The following is a 22,538-nucleotide window of genomic DNA, read 5'->3' as shown; positions in this document are numbered from 1 at the left end:
CACATTTATGGTTAGCTGCCATTCATCACACCGACTGGAAATTTTGTCTAAGTCATCTTGTATCTTCCCACACTCACTCAACTTTGACGCCTTACTGTCGGCAAACTACTATCTGTATTGTGATTTTGGGGAGCCTTTTCTCTGTAGAATCAGTGGTCAAAGACATTCCTAAGACAAATATAAGTCAACTAATGTAAAAGAAAAGAGTGTGAAATTTACCTGTATTTTAAGCTGTGAATATAGTACTTGAGTAATAAAAGACCACCTTCCTGATAATAGCTGTCATCAGTTGTTTTAAAAATTCATATCTGTTAATGATGGGTAATTGTTCAGGAAGGAGTAAGCACTTCTAATGGTAAAGAACTTGCATGGTAACTGAAAGATCATGGGATTGGATTGTGGTTGGATAGTGGAATATCTCAGTCTGCTTTTAACCTAGCCTTCATCTCTTAGTAATTTGAAGATTCGCCAGGAACGATAGGTGGTTTGGATTCCACATTAAACTGTTTCCTCAGTAAAATTACTGGTTTAGATTAGAGGCATGCATGTCACCAAAGTGGTGAACAATTGCTAGATGTGCACCTGGCTGCTGAAGCCACAAAGAATTATTATTGTTGTTATTATTATTATTATTATTATTATTATTGCTGTTGTTGTTGTTATTGACATAATGATGCCAACAACAAGACTATGATACACACCTAGTAACATTTTTAGCTTTTAAGTGAGAATATAATAGTTTAACTCATGATATATATTGTCTTAGGTTATTGTGATTTCTCTGAAACACTTCTCATCAGATACTGATAAATGTCTCATCTAATGAATATGTTTTAAACATCAAATTCTCCTATAAGTAGAGTGAGAAAAAACTGTTAGATGTAAACAATTCTGGAAATTTTTACTTTTTTGTTTTTTTATATTACCAATTCATATCTGTTAATGATGGGTAATTGTTAAGGAAGGAGTAGTCACTTCTAATGGTAAAGAACATGCATGGTAACTGAAAGATCATGGGATTGGATTGTGGTTGGATAGTGGAATCTCTCAGTCTGCTTTTAACCTAGCCTTCATCTCTTAGTAATGTGAAGATTTGCCAGGAACAATAGGTGGTTTGGATTCCACATTAAACTGGGAACACAGAAAGGTGGAAGGAGTATATAGGGGGTCTATACAAGGGCAATGTATTTGAGGACAATACTATGGAAATGGAAGAGGATGTAGATGAAGATGAAATGGGAGATATGATACTGCGTGAAGAGTTTGACAGAGCACTGGGGGGTCTATACAAGGGCAATGTATTTGAGGACAATACTATGGAAATGGAAGAGGATGTAGATGAAGATGAAATGGGAGATGTGATACTGCGTGAAGAGTTTGACAGAGCACTGAAAGACCTGAGTTGAAACAAGGCCCCGGGAGTAGACAGCGTTCCATTAGAACTACTGACAGCCTTGGGAAAGCCAGTCCTGACAAAGCTCTACCATCTGGCGAGCAAGATGTATGAGACATGCGAAATAGCCTCAGACTTCAAGAAGAATATAATAATTCCAATCCCAAAGAAAGCAAGTGTTGACAGATCTGAAAATTACCAAACTACCAACTTAATAAGTCACAGCTGCAAAATACTAACGCGAAATCTTTACAGTCAAATGGAAAAACTGGCAGAAGCCGACCTCAGGGAAGATCAGTTTGGATTCCGTAGAAATATTGGAACACGTGAGGCAATACTGACGCTACGACTTATCTTAGATGAAAGATTAAGGAAAGGCAACCTATGCTTCTAGCATTTGTAGACTTAGAGAAAGCTTTTGACAATGTTGACTGGAATACTCTCTTTCAAATTCAGAAGGTGACAGGGGTAAAATACAGGGAGCGAGAGGCTATTTACAATTTGTACAGAAACCAGATGGCAGTTATAAGAGTCGAGGGGCATGAAAGGGAAGCAGTGGTTGGGAAGGGAGTGAGATACAGTTGCAGCCTCTCCCCGATGTTATTCAATCTGTATATTGAGCAAGCAGTAAAGGAAACAAAAGAAAAATTTGGAGTAGGTATTAAAATCCCTGGAGAAGAAATAAAAAATTTGAGGTTCGCCGATGACATTGTAATTCTGTCAGAGACAGCAAAGAACTTGGAAGAGCAGCTGAACGGAATGGACAGTGTCTTGAAAGAAGGATGTAAGATGAACATGAACAAAAGCAAAATGAGGATAATGGAATGTAGTCGAATTAAGTCGGGTGATACTGAGGGAATTAGATTAAGAAATGAGACACTTAAAGTAATAAAGGAGTTTTGTTATTTGGGGAGCAAAATAATTGATGATGGTCGAAGCAGAGAGGATATAAAATGTAGACTGGCAATGGCAAAAAAAGCGTTTCTGAAGAAGAGAAATTTGTTGGTTGGTTTGTGGGATTAAAGGAACCAGACTGCTATGGTCATCGGTCCCTAGAAATTTGTTAACATCGAATATAGATTAAAGTGTCAGGAAGTCGTTTCTGAAAGTATTTGTAAGGAGTGTAGCAATGTATGGAAGTGAAACGTGGACGATAAGTAGTTTGGACAAGAAGTGAATAGAAGCTTTCGAAATGTGGTGTTACAGAAGAATGCTGCAGATTAGATGGGTAGATCACATAACTAATGAGGAGGTACTGAATAGAATTGGGGAGAAGAGGAGTTTGTGGCATAACTTGACTAGAAGAAGTGATTGGTTGGTAGGACATGTTCTGAGGCATCAAGGGATCACCAATTTAACATCAATGGAGGGCCCTCCAATTGGAGGGCAGCGTGGAGGGTAAAAATCGTAGAGGGAGACCAAGAGATGAATACACATAGCAGATTCAGAAGGATGTAGGTTGCAGTGAGTACTGGGAGATGAAGAAGCTTGCACAGGTTACAGTAGCATGGAGAGCTGCATCAAAGCAGTCTCAAGACTGAAGACCACAACAACAACATATCACCAAATAATTTGTTTCTTTGCCAGCTATGAGTGTGCTTTGCAAATATTCTTTCTGCTTCCCCTTTCTTCTGCTTCTTTCATTGTTTTCAGTGCCTCTGTAGCCTGTGGTTAGTTTGTGTTTGATCTCTCCACCTCTTTCTTGGTCTACCCTTTGAACTTTCCCTATTGGTCTTCTTCTTCTTCATCTGGTTCCTATCCATTCCGGATGTTAGCAACCATCTTGGCAGTGCTTTTCCTGTCACTTGCAGCTCTAAATAGCTCTATAGATGTTTTAGAGGTCCATGCTCTGATATTATTAAGCCAATGCTTCTCTTCCCTGGTATTTTTCGTTGCAGGATGATCTGGAGGAGATGCTATCTGTTGTTGTTCTGCAGGTACTGGATCTTTCTTGCTTTCACAGTGGCCAGTACTTCTTTCTCTTTCTTCATTCTTCATAGAACCTCGACATTTGTGACATGCGCTGTCCACGGTATTCTTAACATTCTCCTGTACAGCCACATCTCAAAAGCCTCCAGCCACTTACCCAACGATTCTGTCAGAGTCCATGTTTCGACACCATAGAAGAGGGTGGAAAATACGTAGCAGCGTAGAAGTTTGACCTTCGTCGTCATTTCTAAGCCATGATTCTTGAAAAGGTTACTTGTCTTATTGAAGACTGCCCTGGATTTTCCAATTCAAATTCTCACCTCATCAGAAAGATCCCACTGGTCATTTATTGTAGTGCCAAGGTATGTGTATTTATGTACTTGCTCTATGTGATTTTGGCCTTTCTTAATGTGACATGCAGGGACCCTATTGGTCAGTAATTCATTATTATTTTAAGCATTTTATTTTCATTCATTCTTGTGATATGAACTCTACATTCGTTTCTGTACTCCTTGATCTGTTCATTTATACCTTCGGGTCCCAATTGTTATTGCAGGTAGTCTGTAGTCAGTTGCTCTCCATTTCTGTAGCTCATATTCTTCTTCGTTTCCAACTGTTATTCTCCAAGTTTCACTACCATCAAGTGTAGTTAGCATTGCCATTGTTTTGTAGAACTTCATTAAGGCTTTTTTTCTCACCTTTTTTCTCAGCATTCTGCATATGTTTCCTTCCATTAATATGATTGAATCTTCCATTTTTTTCCAGTATATCTTTTTCATTTGCGAAGGAGAATTCATTGAATCTCTCTATTTTCTGGTCGGTTATTGCATTTTTTTCTTGGGACCTGGTCTTGGGCTTTGACTTTGTGGTCAAGATTGTTAAGTTACTGTTCTGTACAGTTATATTTAATTTAGAAATGGCTTTTTGGGGTGCGTCCTCACTGTCAGCTGTTAAGAAGTTGGCCACCAGCAGAACGTTGTCATTAGATCATTTCGAAGGTTAAAGTTATGAGTTCCATTTCATTTAGCCACTGTCAACATTATTCTCCTCAATATTGCACTTTGCTCACTTTGCTGCCTTCATTCTCTTCAGTTAACCAGAAATTACATTGTTTCATGACTTGGAGAGCATTCAGAGACAAGAATAGTGAGAAATTGTATCCTGTCTGAGAAATGTAGCATAAAATAATCATGGTACAATAAATTACAATGACAAATTCCTTCACTCAAAAGAAAAAGAAAACAGTGGGTAAGGGAAAATTTTCTTCATGTATTAAACTCACTATAAAGTTATCATAATTTGAATTCATTTTTGTATGCTGTGTGCCTTAATTATGGGTGATAATCTTTGCTAGCTTTTCAGGATACACAACAGGTTGTTAAGGTTCTGTAAAATGGGCCATGAAAATTTTTGTATGTTCCATCAAGTGTGATTCTGAGCTCATTTGCAATAGCTTCCAACAACCCTTGTTAAATTGCAATCATTGTACATACCACTTTGGGCAAAATCGAACAGTGGAAAATCCAGGTTTCAATAATACAATGTTATGAAAAGGACAGATTGCTATTCTCCATATAGCGGAGATGTTAAGTTGCAGGTCAGCACAACAAAAGACTGCTAAACAAGTAAGCTTTCTTCACATTGGATATCGGGTTTACCTTTCACATGGCCACCTGCCAGTGCAATCAGACTTCTTCTTTGTGACATCTGTACTTGCTTCACACAGTCAGAGATAAAGAATGGACATGATGAAAGCTCAAAAAGTGGTAAGACGCTTTCACACAGGGAAAGCAAAATTATATTCTACTACAAGTTCAATATTTACCAAAAATTGCAAGCAAATATAATATAAAATAAAATATCGACACCTGATATTGCCATTTTGATATTGATATATTGGTGAAAAAATATTGCCGATATATATCGATGTTTTTTTTTGTAAAAAATAACGATATATCAATATTTTATCAACAGCCATACTCTGAACCCACTGCCTAATTCTTCATACAACTAACTAACTTTAACTTAACACATAACTACTACTTCTATGAAGGGAAGGTGTACAGACAGGTCCGTGACACAAGCATGGGCACCCCCATGGCACCTTCCTATGCCAATTTGTCTATGGGACATCTAGAGGAAACCTTCCTAGCCTCTTAAAACCCCAAACTCCTGATCTGGTCCAGGTTCATTGATGATATGGACTCAGGGCCAAGACACCCTGGTCATCGTCAACCCAGCTTTGCACCTTCGTGCATCTCTTACTCTCTGATGGCTCTATCCACTCCTCTGTCTACAGTAAATTCATCAACAGCAGCTTCATTTTGACAGCTGCCATCCCTTCCACATGAAAAAATGCCTCCCATACAGCCTGATCACCCGGGGGACAGCATATCTGCAGTGACAAGAACTCCCTTTCCCAGTGTACTGAAAATCTCACCAAAGCCTTCATAGACAGACTCTATCCCACAGACCTAGTCCGCAAACAGATTTCCTGTGCCATTTTCCCCAAGATAGCCAACTACAAAAGACTTCCCTCCTTTGTCACCTAATACCACACCGAAGTGGAACAACTGAACCACATCTTTCATCAGTGGTCTGATTATCTATCATAATGCCCTGAAATGAGGGACATTGGAGAAAGATCATTCCAATCCCTCCCAAAACAGCTTTGGCCAAGAGCTATAATCTTTAACATTCTTTCCACTGTGCCTGTCGGCAACTGAACAGGTCATGTTTTACGTTGAGTAATTTCTTAACATTGTTGATAATGACAGAAGATTGTCATAATCATTTTTTTTGTTACATGTATTATGTCTCATCACTTTCTATACTTTCTTTTTGCCTTTATGTTTTTGTCTTTGGCCCCCTCCATTCACCCCACCCTCCCTCTGTCCCTCCCTACCTCTCTCTCTCTCTCTCTCTCTCTCTCTTTTGACTGAAGCTGGCAAAGCTGGCATAGTGCTTACCAACGTACTTTTACCTACTCCTTCTGACAACACCCCACTCCCTTCCTCCCATTTCATATTGTCCCCCCTCTCAATGGGGCTGAGTTACCTACCCCCTTTTAAACATCCCCAACATATTGCTCTTTTAGAAGGAACTTTTGTTCTGATTCGTTATTTTTACATCTGCCTATTGGCAGTACTGATATTTCACCTCCTGAAAGTAATTACTGACCAGCAATTCTTCCTCATAAATAATTTTAATATGTTGGTGTCCAGGACAGTGTTAGCCCATATTTCAAGGTTTTCTTTTTATGGAAATTGAAATTATGATGTTATTGTACACCACCAATTGTGTTGTTGCACACAGATTGTGCAACAGTAGTTTGAGCCTTTGTTGTTATTGTGTTCCGCCCTCAGGAGACACAAGCTGTTGCCCTCTGAGCTCAGCTGCCTGGTCGAGAACTGCCCCAACATAGAGAGGCTTGTAGTGCCTGGCCAGCGAACAACGGTCGAGCATCTGGAGGTATGGCCCACCTGCTGGAGTGAGGTTGCTCTGTTTGCAGCTGACAGAAGCATATTATTCTTCTTGTGTGCATGCAATAATACCAGTTTTAAGGTCGATTCACACTCGATGTCGTGGAACAGAATGCGTTTCTTACAGCAACATTTACACAGTCTGTCGACAGAATGGGGCCAGAACGAGACGGTGACATCACGGATTCCCCAGAAGGAAGGTGTGACATTTACACATCAGTTGATGAAGGGAGGGGGTGGCATTGTCCTCTGTCATTGGAATTTAACCTATTCTCAGTGAGTTCGTTCGTACTGCAGTACTGAATTTTGCTCTTTTTTGTCTTCTTAGTCTTTATTTTGTTTGCTTTGCATTGTGACATTTTGAGAAGGTGTTTGTGGACTTTTGATATTTTTCCTGTGTGTGTTGTTTTACAAAAGAAGTCTAATATGTGAAAGTGAAAACTGGTTTACACTTTACAATACCTAAAGAAAGAGAAAGTGTACACTATACGTAAATAAGGACGTAAATTGATGGAACCATTTTCATTAAAAAAAATTTAACAATGAAAACGTCAATTGTATTGAACAAGAAAACTACAGTTTTCGGAAGTAACTGCAACCAGTCACCTCTTCACAGTAAAGTTTCTATTTTACCAAGAGTGGCCTCAGGTTACCAGGCACCTCTTCGTCAGATTGTGATCGCCTGTAGTGTTGTGGGGGTCGTTGGGTAAAGGTATTTGCATCTTTGAGATTAATTGTGGTGCACAGATCATTTTGAGAAACATGGTTTGGTTACTTCCTGTAAAGCATATGGGAGTTATTATCTGGATGTAATGAACATAACTAAACAAAGTGTTGTAGGGGTCATGACGTGACCCGTACTGTGGCAGGAGTTTAGCTGCTGGCAAATCAGGATGGAATACCATTTTCCACAAATCAGGATGGAGGCCTGGTGATGTAGTTGGCCATGGGCAAACAACATGCCTGTGTTAGCATTTCATCCAAATGGCAGGCAGTGTGTGTGTGTGAAGCCACAGTTTCTGGCAACAGCATGGTGGCAGAAGCCTGCACCTACAGGTGGCAAAGTCTGTGGGTGGCAGATGGCTGCTCCATCTTGTACTACTGCAAATGCTGTCTGTCTCGTAGTTATTGACCGGTGTAGATTGCATCACACAGTATGTACATGGTTACTGCTAAGTACAAAGAACATCTGAGAATGATGGTCTGATTTTTTGGGTGGGGGAGAGGGAGAGTATACATGAGAGTTGCTGAGTAGTATATCTCCAACAGCAACGCCCCCATCCTGGAATCAGAACTGGTTGAGTTATACTGGTTAGCATAGTTTGTGGTGTTAGCTTACTGAATGCGTGGTTTTTGGTCCTGAATATGCTCTCTTAGCAAACGGCGCCTTGTCATCAGGCCAACAGCTGCTCCCCTCTCTGTGATGTCATTCTGTTTGATGCAAGAAGAGTTCATTGCTTCCTCTCAAAGCTGTGGCACAACACTGTGTTTTCCAAAGTGATCTGTGCCCAGGATTGTTCCTATGGCTGCAAATAACTATACAAAATGGCTCTGAGCACTATGGGACTCAACTGCTGAGGTCATTAGTCCCCTAGAACTTAGAACTAGTGAAACCTAACTAACCTAAGGACATCACACACATCCATGCCCGAGGCAGGATTCGAACCTGCGACCGTAGCGGTCTCGCAGTTCCAGACTGCAGCGCCAGAACCGCGCGGCCACTTCGGCCGGCTAATAACTATACAGAACAATCCCACAAACAATGCTAAGAACTGGTACCGTCTTACAAGAAGTTGCTAAATGATTTGAAACTGGTCAAGGTAAAATAGAAGTTGTGTTGTACCATCGCAAAAGACAGCTGTGTGCATTTATTTCTGAAAACTTTTATTCATCACATTCACAAAGTTCCACATAGTAATAGGTAAAAGTTTTAACTGTACTGTTGTTTCTGACATTATTCAGCACTTAGAAAGAAGACAAAAACATAATGAATAACATAAAAACCTTCTACATATTCCCATCTAAATATTTTTGATGTGTTTCTATGTATATACAGGTTGACCCCCAGCATTGGGTAGTATTCAGAGATGTGACAGAAATAATAATTTGAGGCAAAATAATGTTGTAAACTTGGAAATGCATACCTTAACAGCTATAAGCATTTCTTCATCTTAAATACTGTGAAATAAGTCTCTACTGCTGCAAGTCCTTTTCTTCACATATTTTGAGAGGTCGTAGTGTGGACCAAAAGAAGAAGGAAAAAAAGTCAGTAAGTCATTCGATATTGGGCTAATTTATGTGACATATTGATGTACTGTCTAGTGTGACGACACCTCCATTTGATTATGGCACTACCTTCCATTCCACTGACATCCAGAATGAATCGACCTTAGTTGACTGTGTGACAGGACTATATGTTGAGAATTAACCCTTTGAGTGTAGAGAACTTCCATGGCATTCAAAGTGCCCTGTGCCCTGTTTACACTCACAGCCAGTTGTCACATTAAAGTGTCTACATAATACTGCTAACTCTCCCCTTATCTGTCTAAGGCTAGGGGGAAAAAGAAGTTGAGAAAAGTTGATGGTTACATCAGAACTAATCAGCACCTGTGGCATGGGAAGTAGCGCAAACTCAGGAATGTAGCCACCAATTCATGGATGCTGCAGTTGGAGTGTTTTGCATGGACATAACATGAAATTATTTTGTAGCAAGATATGTGTCTAACTTTGCAATTTCACACTTTGCCTGCTTTTTTGGGTTCCTATAAGTATTTCTTCACTTAGCTCTAGCCCTTACCAGTATTATATCTTTCCTGTGTACTGACAGGTGGTGTGAGCATTACAACTGGGTCTAAAAATAAGTGCACCATTCGGAGATCAAAATAATTGTGAGAGTACAAAATAGTACGTTCCTTAAATTATTCAAGAAGCTAGAGACAAAGAAGAAAACAGGTAAAAAGAGGGATAAATTTACACTGATAATGGAAAGTGAAAAATGTTATAAACAGGAAGATTGTACAGGACTAGTCACTTTTGTGACAGACCTTGAGCTCAGTTTCATAATACTTTCCTATTTCCTTGCTAGGTGTAATGTACATGGACCACTCACATTGATGTGACAACCAACTATGTTCAGCAACAACATAACAACTGCTCACACACAGCAGGGGACAGCACTAGAAGTGGAGGGTATATGTTGGGTAGACACAGAAAATGGTGCAGTCATTGGCTGATGCGGAAATGAAGTGATCTATCTAATGTCCAAACGGGTATGATCATTGGATTTTGGGCCAATGGTGGAAGCATTTCTGAAATGGCTGAATTTGCAAACTTCGGACATGCCACCATGCTTGGCAAAATGGTGCTATCCAAAACCAGCACTAAGGCAACTGCCATAGATGACAGGGCTGAACAAAAGCTGGGCAGATGTGCTGGCAAATAGATGTGCAACTGTTGAGTAACTGATCACCCTGTCTTTAACTATTATTTTGCAGCTGTGTGAGCCCTTATTAATAACTGTATCAGACAAAATATCTTCGAGCTTTGAATGTACTCTGCTGAAAAGTTTTTGTTTACACAAACTGAAAGTTAATTGTTGGCTTTCTTTTGATACCATGTATGATTTTATATATCTAAAAACAAAGATGATGTGACTTACCAAATGAAAGTGCTGGCAGGTCGACAGACACACAAACAAACACAAACATACACACAAAATTCAAGCTTTCGCAACAAACTGTTGCCTCATCAGGAAAGAGGGAAGGAGAGGGAAAGACGAAAGGATGTGGGTTTTAAGGGAGAGGGTAAGGAGTCATTCCAATCCCGGGAGCGGAAAGACTTACCTAGGAGGGAAAAAAGGACGGGTATACACTCGCACACACACACATATCCATCCACACATATACAGACACAAGCAGACGTATTTAAAGACAAAGAGTTTGGGCAGAGATGTCAGTCGAGGCAGAAGTGCAGAGGCAAAGATGTTGTTGAATGACAGGTGAGGTACGAGTGGCGGCAACTTGAAGTTAGCGGAGATTGAGGCCTGGTGGATAACGGGAAGAGAGGATATATTGAAGAGCAAGTTCCCATCTCCGGAGTTCGGATAGGTTGGTGTTAGTGGGAAGTATCCAGATAACCCGGACGGTGTAACACTGTGCCAAGATGTGCTGGCCGTGCACCAAGGCATGTTTAGCCACAGGGTGATCCTCATTACCAACAAACACTGTCTGCCTGTGTCCATTCATGCAAATGGACAGTTTGTTGCTGGTCATTCCCACATAGAATGCGTCACAGTGTAGGCAGGTCAGTTGGTAGATCACGTGGGTGCTTTCACACGTGGCTCTGCCTTTGATCGTGTACACCTTCCGGGTTACAGGACTGGAGTAGGTGGTGGTGGGAGGGTGCATGGGACAGGTTTTACACTGGGGATTCTCATAAGCAAAGCAGGAAAAAAATACATCCAAGAAAGGTAGCCTTTATTACAAAAATAATACTCTGTAGATTCTAGATTCTGCAGTGAAATGTCTGATGATGTAACAAATTAGAAAATTTGCTATTAGCTTGTCATGCTGTAAATTTTAAGGCCATGCTCTCTGAAAAATAGTTAAAGACAGTGTTGGAACTGATTCACTGATGCATCATTAAAAACTGTACTTGACAAAAAAAATTAAATGATATGGTTAATATTAAAGAGACCACAGACTTCTGTAATTATCACTCTTATGGGATCACTCACCCATTTGGAAAGAATAGAGGCAATAGCTCAAAAGAAAAAGCAACAGAACTGCTGTGTCAGACTAAATTCACTCACAAAAAATTAATCTAACATACAAAAAGTGAAATTATCTCCTCAGCCTTATGCAAAACGTTGCAGTATTGTTGATGAAACATGTTGCTGTATGGTGCATCTGTAAATTACTTAATGGGTCCAAATTTCACAAATTCAATGATTCAAAAATTAGTATAAATTCAGTGATTCAAAAATAAGTAAAATAAATTCAAAATTCTGTAACAGACAAGCTACTTCAGTAAACGAAGCTGTTATCTAAAGCTTAGCATGTTCCAATAATGCTCCGACTATTTAGACTTGTAATTGAAAATAATTTATTGTAGGATTATAATTACAAAATGCATAGTTGTGGATGAACCGGAAACAAGGATTGAAAGGATCACTTACTTTTAAAGATGACGTAATGAGTAGTGCACAAGAACAGAAAAGTATAATTGTCATTGTTGACATTCTGGTCTTTTGTTCTTTGGGACAGGAAGATGTTCACATGCACACACTGCTAATGCCTGTTCATTTATTCTGGTTTAGTACTTTGAGGACTTGCCTCTTTCAGTTTGGGAAGATGTCTGAAACATGAAGACAGTGGAAAGAACAATTAACAAGATGGCAGAATTAATCTCAGTAGACAGGGCAGGATACTTGATCAGGATAGAACAATCTAAGAAATCCTCACACTGTGTGTCAAATAGAGACTATCAATGAAACAGTTGTAGGAGCGTAAAGCAAAACATACATTTCCTTTGTTATAGCTGCATGTGATGTAGTAATTTTTGATTCCCTTGTGGCAGTCTCAGTTCATACTGTACAGCATAGATTAATCCTGTTCATATGGTTGCATAATGGTATAACAGCATGTTCCCCAGTAGCTGAGGAAATATTATATAGGTTATTCATTAGTACCTCCAGGCTTGGAGAAGATGAATGCTTGAAAACTACAAAATGTACATAAAAATTACACGTATCAGTGGATAAAACATCTCTCCTGGTTTTCATTCATAATACATGCTGCAGCATAGTTGCAGAGTACACCACTAGGAAGCAGGCATGTCAGAACACAGCATATAATGGAGCAATGCTTGCATTTTGTGTCCTCTGATTCACTAAATGTGAGTCAGTTGTGGCAGTACAGCGATGATTTAATACCGGATATCAGATAAATGCTCAAAGAAATGAAATGGTCCGAGCATATTGCACGAGGCTGGCTGCTCATGTGATGAAGAAAAGAGTCCTGCTGGGACCGTCAGCAAAAAAAGATGGTACGTGTGTGAGAATCGTTCAAGAGCATAAAGAAATCGGCCATATGTGCAGATACCGCAGTTGACTGTCTGGTGGATTCTACGCAAACATAATGTGTGGAAAATGGGGCTGGCTGCAGTTGTTACATGGGCAGAATGCTTGGGACAGTGAGCTTCATTCTGAAGAATGTGGAACATATTTCTGATTCATCTTAAGTTAATGTCTTCTATACCATGTCCTCTTCAAAATTATATCGATCATTTTTCTCTGTGAAGAAAACTGTGACCGGTGTACCTGGACATGCTGCAGCAATGGTTAATGCCACAATTACAGTGTGGCAGTTGAGACAGTGCTCGGCCACACTTTGTTTTAGATGGCAGGACTTTAAATATTATATTGATGATTGCTGCCTCACAAATAGTGTCAGTATTGAGCACCTGTAAAGTGAGTTAAAAGCTTGTAGAGATGCTCTATCCAGTGATGAGTGTCAGCTTTCTGTGTGTCTTAAAGTTTTCATGCAGTCATCTTCTGAAACCACAGATGTAGTTATGAATAATCTGTATATTGGTTTGTTTACATTTTATGGAGCTCGTTTTATGATTTTGGACTTTAAATTTAATAGATATTGTTGTAAAACTTTTCTGTAGGTAGAAATACTAAATCTTGTATTTGTCATAAATCATGATAATCTTCTTAGTATCTGTAAAAGTCTCTTTGCTTGTCTTCCATATTAATTTCCGTTCTTTTATTTACGAAGTATCATCAATGGCAATCTCGTACAATCCTTCCTTTGCACCTCTGCAGGGCCCAAAATTGGCATTGATGATGCACCATAAAGAAAAGAAGCAAAACAAGTGTGGAAGACAAGCAAAGAAACTTTTAAATACCATGGAGATGTACGTCAAATAGTACCAAAAAATAATAATCAGTATAGAATATTTTTAGTTAAACTGAAGTATTTAATATTGAGTTCTCTGGGGCTGCAGCAAAAAGTTAATTAAGAGCAAAATTATTACAGCAGTCTTTAATTTTAGCTTAATGACTTGTAAGTATTGTGAACTACTTTGTAAAGATGTTAATTGTCATAAAGTAATGAATTTAGGAACAAAGGTCGCAACTCAGCTAACAGTAGGGGCGTTTAGTTGCTGACAGGCATGCGCCCGTACACACACACACACACACACACACACACACACACACACACACACACAGCTGCTGCTGCTGCTGTCCACTACTTCTCTGAATGTTTCTAGTGCCAGTCTACCTTGTATCATCATCAATTAAACCACCTTTTAATGAAATAGGTACATACTATTACTCTGTGCTTTCCATCTCAGGAACAGGGAGGCATCAAGAAAATTCAGTGTGTCTTGAAATAGCACCAATTTTGACCAACTTCAAAGTACCTAGAAGGAGCAATACTGGACTGTGCCCCATGGTCAGAAAACATTTCTCCAGTGTCATACAGGAAACCAGCACTTGGAGTAACATGTTGAGAATGTTCAGAGCCACTGACACGGGAACTAAGAAACAAGTTCTTACGACCAGTGCCTTGGCCCTTCGCTACTCTGCAGTGGAGTATGCCTCCACTGTTTGGTGTAAATCACCTCATGCCAAAACTGTGCACCCTGCAATAAACAAAGTTTGCAGGCTATTACAGGGTACTTAAAACCTGCACCTGTTGGGAAGATTTATTGTCTTCTGGTATCTCTCCTTCAGATATTTGTTGAGAAGTTGCTGCCAATCAAGAAGGACTGAAGCCATAGAACTTTGGTTTGGCCATTAACTACCTCAGCCTAGGATAGTGGTGTAAAATGACTGGGCATTAATAAGTTGGGGCAAGTGCCCACTATAAAAGTCTGGGCAAATGTCCCAAATTCATAAATACCTGGTAATTTATGCAATTTAAAGATAATTTGTAAGTGGTGCTTATGAGAAAAAAAGAAAAATTAATCCGATATCCTGTATCGGAAAAGGTGTTTTGCAACGCTGCTTCTTTAGGGGTTATCAAGCTTCTTGAGAGTTAGGGAAGAGTTATTAGAGGACATAAACAGGCCTGTAAATATGACTTTTTGCATCTTTCATGAAGTCAGTTCTTGGGGTAGTACATAAAAGAAGAAGAAGAAGAAGAAGAAGAAGAAGAGGAAACAACATTCAAGTTGAAAAGTAATTTTTCAAGTAAAGTATAGCTTACATTAAGCGGGTAGGCTGTTGGTAGTATTTTTAATTATAGTAATGTAAAAAAAAAAAAAAAAAAAAATTAAAAAATTGTTCTCAATCAGTTTCTTGAACTTCACAAGTTGAAGAATCATGAAATTCTGACTCCTTGGCAAGGAAATCGTTTCTGAAGAAGAGAAATTTGTTAACATCGAGTATAGATTTAAGTGTCAGGAAGTCGTTTCTGGAAGTATTTGTATGGAGTGTAACCATGTATGGAAGTGAAACATGGACGATAACCAGTTTGTACAAGAAGAGAATAGAAGCTTTCGAAATGTGGTGCTACAGAAGAATGCTGAAAATAAGGTGGGTAGATCACGTGACTAATGAGGAGGTATTGAATAGGATTGGGGAGAAGAGAAGTTTGTGGCACAACTTGTCGGTTGGTAGGACATGTTTTGAGGCATCAAGGGATCACAAATTTAGCATTGGAGGGTAAAAATTGTAGAGGGAGACCAAGAGATGAATACACTAAGCAGATTCAGAAGGATGTAGGTTGCAGTAGGTACTGGGAGATGAAGAAGCTTGCACAGGATAGAGTAGCATGGAGAGCTGCATCAAACCAGTCTCAGGACTGAAGACCACAACAACAACAACAACAACAACATAGCTTCACCTGAATATAACTGGAATTAGAGTAAAAAATGTTTATCTATAATGAATTTAATTAGGGATGTGTCATTTTCAGACTCTGATTCCACTATTCCAAGAATTGCTGTTTCTCTTGGAATTGACTCCTATCAGAAATGAACAATTCCATCATTTTGGGTATCGAATCTTTGTTATTAAATCTTTTTTATATTCATGTTCTCATTTAATCTTCGCAGCAGTGCAGCCATATGAAAGTAGATAAAGAAAGGAGCAGAATAGAAAAGTATAATTGTCTCAATCATTAAAAAACTCTTTGCCAGTTGTTTAATGCATTTAGTAATAATTTTGTTATTAATAATCATTCATCAGTAATAATCAGAGATTCAACATAGATTATAGAGAGATCTAAGGACAATGTTTTTGTATACCGGCTTATCGCAACACAGCTGTTCAGCAAGGTGTGTGTGTGTGTGTGTGTGTGTGTGTGTGTGTGAGAGAGAGAGAGAGAGAGAGAGAGAGAGTGAAGAGTAGAACTCCTTAAACGAAATAGGACATTATAAATTATAAGCAGCTGTCAACAACAAGCGCCCTTTCTCGGTACAGCAAGTTCGAATACCAGTTAAAAAAATAAAAAATGAAAAAAAGAAGTTCAGTCTTAGCAATAAATGCAAACAATAATATTCTTAGCCGTAAGTCAGTCTAAACATTTACTAACTTTTCATGTTGTTAGTATCATCACATCCCTTAATTTAATTGGTAAATTGTACATTCTAACAGCAAAAACTTTAAAAAATACTTTTTTTTTTTTTATAAATACTCAGATTTTGGGCTTTTGCCCCGTCCACATCACTAGTCTAGGATAAATTCAATAAAAAGTTTCCTTAAAACAGCAGAACTTTTGAAACTCCATCCAGACTAGACAACACTTTTTCAATGGAATTGTGAGGCATCTTCTGGCCAGCCACAACAAGGAGTATTGTGTTTGGAGGCCCCTTAACCACTTGGGAACTGGTGCTGATAAGGCAAAGTCCTCCCTTAAATTTCAGGGTTTCACTTCACAGGAACTTATGCTTGCAAATGATAGTGCCCTAGGTGTGGCTCAATTTTTGACGAATGTCATCTGCTGTGCAAATTTAGTCACTGATATTTCTGATATATTATATGCAGAAAACTTCACAGCTCTGGAATGTTAGTACTAATCTATCAGTTCTTCGTTTTTTTTTTTTTTTTTTTTTTTTTTTTTTTTTAACTTCCCTCTTGTTTCTAAGGATCTGCCATAGAGCCCAATTTTTTTATTAGTTTCTACTGTTCAAAACCTGTCAATATCTGTCCATTGCATTCTGGGAAGTTTATGATGTGTATACATAGAGGTTTACCGGTTGACCAGAGTATTGGAATAGTCTCACTTCCTCCTAGTGATTTGTTTCTTAAAGTGTATGAGGTGCTATATTAATCTGTCGACAGTTTTTTCCTTAACTTACTTTCCATAGCTGTTATGTACATTGAAAATATTTCCCAGGTATTTAAAGCTGTCTGTTCGTTTCAGTGACCAGTCACGGACTACTAGATGTTTCTTTCCATTGCCAGTTTTACTGAAGACACCATACTCCTGTTTTCTCCTCATTTATTTGGAGCCCTGCCTGTAGCACCATGTTTCTGTATGTACTGGTCATGTCAATGAGGTGGTGTGTGTTTTTACTTACTAGGACGATGGGATTTGCATAGACATAGTGGGGTAGATCTACTCTGCATACTTTTATTCCTCTTGGTTGACACTTGGAATTTTCTGTCAGTTCCTTCTAGTACTAGGTTTACTTAGTACTTTGGATTACATGTATTCTTGTCCTGGACCAGATTTCGCCCAAGAACTCCAACAGATTCCCTTCTGCCAGTTGTAACTTTCCAGAATGGTTATCCTAAAAGATCCTCTCTAGTCACATAATCCTACAGGGCAAATGTAATTCTCACAATACATTTAATATGTTTGGTCAGTGTATGCTATAATATGCCTTTTTTAAATCTATGAAGAGGAGCTGAGTATCAGTATTAAAATGCAAGCTTAATGTCTTTTCTCCTATACCTGTACTTGTTACTCTCCTACACTCTGTTAGGCTGTTTGTAATATCTGGCTTGACAGACATAGAAATAAATTAAACACTATTATTTACACAAAATTTGAAGTTGGTTCAAAGTTTCGTATTAACAAAAAGTTTGAATGGTTCCCTACAGATGATGACACACACGAAATGCATCAGTCGAACACAAATTACTCACTAAAGTCAGAGAGTACCTATGAGTATGAAACATGAAGAAAAAAAAAGTTTGATAAAATGTGGAACCAGTACAGTGATAGCTTATTTTTTTGAGATTTTATTGGAGTATTTTCTTTAAAAACCACAATTTCATTGCATATATTTTTGTTTAACTTTAAATATAAGGAAAGTTTATTTTTTGTTACTCTTGAACACTAATCATATTCATAAAAGTGTCACATCTGTTACAGCTCATTAGCAAGATGGAAAACCTGAAGTCACTGCGATTTGAGTATCGGACATTGACGTATCAGCCTTTCAGGCTGCAACAGCTAGCTGATGGTTGCCCCAAACTTCGATGTCTGGAGATTCCTCTCCAGTTCTGTGCTGGTGATGAACTGGACAACTTTCTTGCTGTTAAGGCTGGACAGATAGAAGCACTGGAGCTCCGATGGATGACTTCAGATAGGAGGTGAGCACATAAGTTAACAAAATGTGCACAATCACCAGGAAAAACTTTGTGGACATTTATGTGAAAGATGTATTTGTGTTGTTTTACCTAGTGCTGTGAACAGAGCAACAAGCTTTGCTGAAAGTTTTGATGATTTCCCAACAGATAACATGCACTGAAGACATTTCAGTTCCTGGAAGTGATATGTGATAAAGATGCATATTTGCTTATTGAGTAAAAACTCTAACATCAGTTCCAGGTCTCTAGGTAATGAGCTTTTACACAAGTACATTATCAGATTTGTGTTTTAATTTGGGGTATGGTTAAACACAAGTTAAATATGGTGTACATGAATACTGTTGCAGGGATGTTACTTTAGTTGTGTAAGCTGTGGCATATGTTTAGTGCGCTACTATTTGTGCAATAGAAGTTTTGTAGCTCTTCATTAGTAATTGTCTCCCCTACGCTAACTGTCATTTTGTGAATAGATGGATTTTCTAAACTGAGCGGAGTTGACTTTAGAAGGTTCACAGTGTTGACTGACAAACTTTGTGAGAGTTTTGGGCTGATCTAAATTGTCAGAGAGTTTTCTACAAAATCAGTTAAAACTTTTCTGAATATTGGAATGAAGACAACAGTAATTAAAGGTACCATCAAGAGGAAAGGGTGGATGGAACCCATTGGTAGTTCATAAATGTGGAAGTCTGAATGTTGAACAGTCCTCTGTACTTGTTTTGGACTTCAGTTTTGGTAGGTTTGGCAGAGTGAAGTGGCCAGGTTAGCAACCTCCCAAACATAAGCAAATGATATAGTTTTTCACTAGTTGGGATCTTGTAAAGTTGAAAGTTATGTTGCATAGAATCTGCACTGTTAAATTCAGCTACAAGGCTTCGTATGAAATTACTATAGTGTTTCATAAGCAGCTAGTGTTTAAAGGGATTCAACAGAGACTTAATTGTGTTTTAGCCTCTGTATGCTGGGGATAAAAGTGAACTAGAGAATGCTTTGGTCGAAGAAACAGACTTGTCCACATTTGTTAAAATTGAAATAAACTTACGTGGTTGCTTTTTGTGGCATATTGATTCTTGTATGTATAACCATTCTTCTGAGAGTTATATTTTGAGATCTGAGAAAGTTGGTAAGAACCAGTTGGTCTGTTAAATGATGCCTATTATCAATGTACAATTTCTGGTCCAGTGGCTAGATTAGGTGTCTTTTTGTTAGCAGCCAGCAGTGTGGTTAAGATGTAGATGCTGATGAATGAACCTCATCTTTGAACTGAAACAGAGCTAAGTCCATTTTGAAACAATTTCATGAGTATAGTAGTGAAGGGATTAGATCCAGGTCCATCAGTAAAATGTTTTCCCCATGAACATCAATGTAATTATGTCACATAGCAGAAATTTGTGTATCTCAGTGTTGCCCACACTATGTAACGCCGGAAATGCATATACTCCTATTTCCATCTATTGTACTATTATTTTTTTTCCTTGTTTTGTTACCTCAAGATATGACATTTCTGTCTCTTTATATATTGTAATTGTTTTACTGTTTGTATATATATATTTATGCACTCATGTCGATGTATAATTGGTTTGTTTCGTAAATATTATTTGTATTTTTACGCTGGGTCTTGCCTAGGGAAAACTGCTATCGAACGATTACATCGATAGGTCGTGTGAAGAATCAAAGTGTGTAGGATCTTTGGTAGTGTTAACTCTGCCGCGTGGAGCGCGGGCAGGGCAGTGAGAGTCTGGCGGGAGTAGCGAGTGGAGCAGGTGTCGTGTGACGCTCCCGCGAGTTGCCGCGCTTTCGGGGTTTGGCAGCAAGTAATTGCGCTCGACTCGCGATAATAGTTTCTGACATGGTGTCGCGGACGGGAAACATTAGCTGGCGCACATCAAGAGCCCGTTTCGCCTGGTGACCGTGTCGAGAAGAAGGCGCGCCAACATCCAGCTTCTGCAACAGCGACGGCCGACAATGAGTGACTGTCGCCGCCTCCTCGATCGACGGCTTCAAACCTTCAATCAACCAACAAGGAAGACTAAAAGCACGTAAAGTTTCAGAACTGTATGGCAGACCTCAGCTTTTCAAATTGTTCCATTTGCCTCGCAAAATTACAGCAACTTAGCATGAACCTTTGTTGCTCATTGTCCCAATTGCATTGCCAAGCAGGGTCCCTTCCTTTTCCGAAATGAACCCGAGTGTCGTTGAAATTCAAACGCCAGCATTAAAATAATATGATTAGATTTCACTGCTTTAATTTCAAAGTTCAGTAGCTGGCTACAATATTTAGGTTACACGAGCACAAATTTAGAGTGCGAGTTTTGTTAGCATATTTTAGCTTACCTGTGACTGCAGCTCAGCTTGGTACGTACTAAATTTTACTATTGTTAATAGTTCAGAATCATTTAATTCAAGTTCAAAGTTAAATATCTTGTTTCTAAATTGCGTAGAGTCAAGTTGCTTTTGAAATGATTGTTGAGGTAGTCCAAGACTAACTGTATGTTACTGAATTTCGATGTGCTTCAGAAAGAAAGCTCACTATTAACTTCAGTCACTAAATTAACTTTCGATTTTCCGGTTTTATTAATTCTTTTGCTAAATTAAGTCAGGGTGTAGCGAAATTTATTACTTCTGACAAACTTTCAGTTTTCACATTACACGTGTCAACCTTCAATTGCCACGCTTCTAGTGCTAATTATATGTGTAATAACCTTTCTTTTTCAGTTACTATAGTAATTGTCCTTAGGACTGGCGACCGTGATTTCCCCAAATCTCAAATACCTAATTACCGCTAGTTAATTGTTAACGTAACGGCTGCACATTTACCTTCTTTATTAACTTTACCCCTTTTCAAAATTAATTTCCACCAGTTTCATTTGCATTTTTCCTTTCATTTAGATGTAACCCTTTCCTCCCTCTTTACCGATAGATTAACTTCGGTGACGATTGCTTTTCCCAAATTTCCATTAGGTACACGCGGTTTAATTTTTCACTGTCATTAAGGTCGATAAGTGAGGGGGGAGGTTACACGTGGCGACCGTGACAGGACGATCTTCAGTTTTGAGGTTGTTCTGGACACGAATTTTGCATTGTAAAAATCTCGTAACAAAGTACTGGTTACGAAATGGTCGATACGTCAGCGAGAATATTAGTGTGAGGAATCCTAATTAGATTTGAGATTTGGCATTTATATTGAAAATTATTAAAATGAGTGAAGGCAACAATTACCAAAATTTGGTAGGCTTGGATAAGGAACAATCGGTCGAACAGTGGGGAACGCGCACCGCGGTACCCATTGTTCAGGGACAGGCGGCTAGCATGAAAGATGCGACCGCCGAAACGCAACAAAGAGCAGAAATGGAATTCTAGACTTTAGAAAATGTTTCGGAATCGGAAGTGAAAATCAAATCTGAATCCCTTGATGACGAATACGGGGGGACAATGAAAGAGGAAGCCGCTACGGAAGTAAAACCGGTGGTTTCCGGGAATTTAACTGATTTATTGAATGTTTTGATTAACGAAATCAAGAGTAAATCGGCAGAAATTAAAGATCAGGCTGCCAAGCAAGAAGCTCAGGCTGCCGAGCAAGCAGCTCAGGCTGCCAAGCAAGTAGCTCTGTCTGAAAAAATTGAACGAATGCTAGACAATCAGAACAAAGCTATTAATGTTGTTAACAACAATGTTGAAATTGTTAACACAAAAGTTGATAAAATCAAAGACGATATTGTCGTGATTAATACCGAAATCGGTAACCTTAAACAGGAAATGATAGGCGTTCAGGCGGAAATTGCGAGCATAAATACTCGTTTTGATTCCGAAATTAGCAGAATCGAGAAAAGTGTAGGAGACGCAGTTGCTCCGATCATCGAGAATAAGGTGACGGAACAAATTCAATTAGTGAGAAAAGAGGATCAACAGAAGGTGGAAACTTTAAAGGCTTTAGTATCCGAAGTAGATACCAAAGTGACGAAGCAGGCTAACACCTGCGAAGAGAAAAAGAGGGAAGTGGAAACGCTTGCGACAACCACTTGCCAAGTGATTACGAGGGTGTCGGAATTAGAAAGGAAACTTGACGAAAAACAGAGCTATGTGCCAATCTGTGCACATAGTTCGGAGTTGTTGACGAAAGAGGAGCGGTTCGACCCCTTGAAAAAAGGCGGTATACACCCGACGGATTTCATTAAAAATTGTG

General features: G+C 38.9%; 1 protein-coding gene across 2 annotated transcripts in view; it reads left to right on the top strand.

Moving 5' to 3' along the window:
- The window catches only part of LOC124719001 (F-box/LRR-repeat protein 20-like), a 74,775-nt gene that overhangs the window by 20,543 nt on the left and 31,694 nt on the right, over nucleotides 1-22,538 (top strand). For both annotated transcript variants that reach the window (XM_047244671.1, XM_047244672.1), the window contains exons 3-4: nucleotides 6,688-6,793; nucleotides 18,141-18,361. In XM_047244671.1, the coding sequence (XP_047100627.1) occupies nucleotides 6,688-6,793; nucleotides 18,141-18,361 (327 nt within the window). The remainder of the gene's footprint in view (nucleotides 1-6,687; nucleotides 6,794-18,140; nucleotides 18,362-22,538) is intronic.

This window comes from Schistocerca piceifrons, chromosome 10 (assembly GCF_021461385.2).
Source record: "Schistocerca piceifrons isolate TAMUIC-IGC-003096 chromosome 10, iqSchPice1.1, whole genome shotgun sequence".
Lineage (NCBI taxonomy): Eukaryota > Metazoa > Arthropoda > Insecta > Orthoptera > Acrididae > Schistocerca > Schistocerca piceifrons.
The sequence above is the reverse complement of the archived record's forward strand: the minus strand, read 5'-3'. Positions and strand labels throughout refer to the sequence as shown.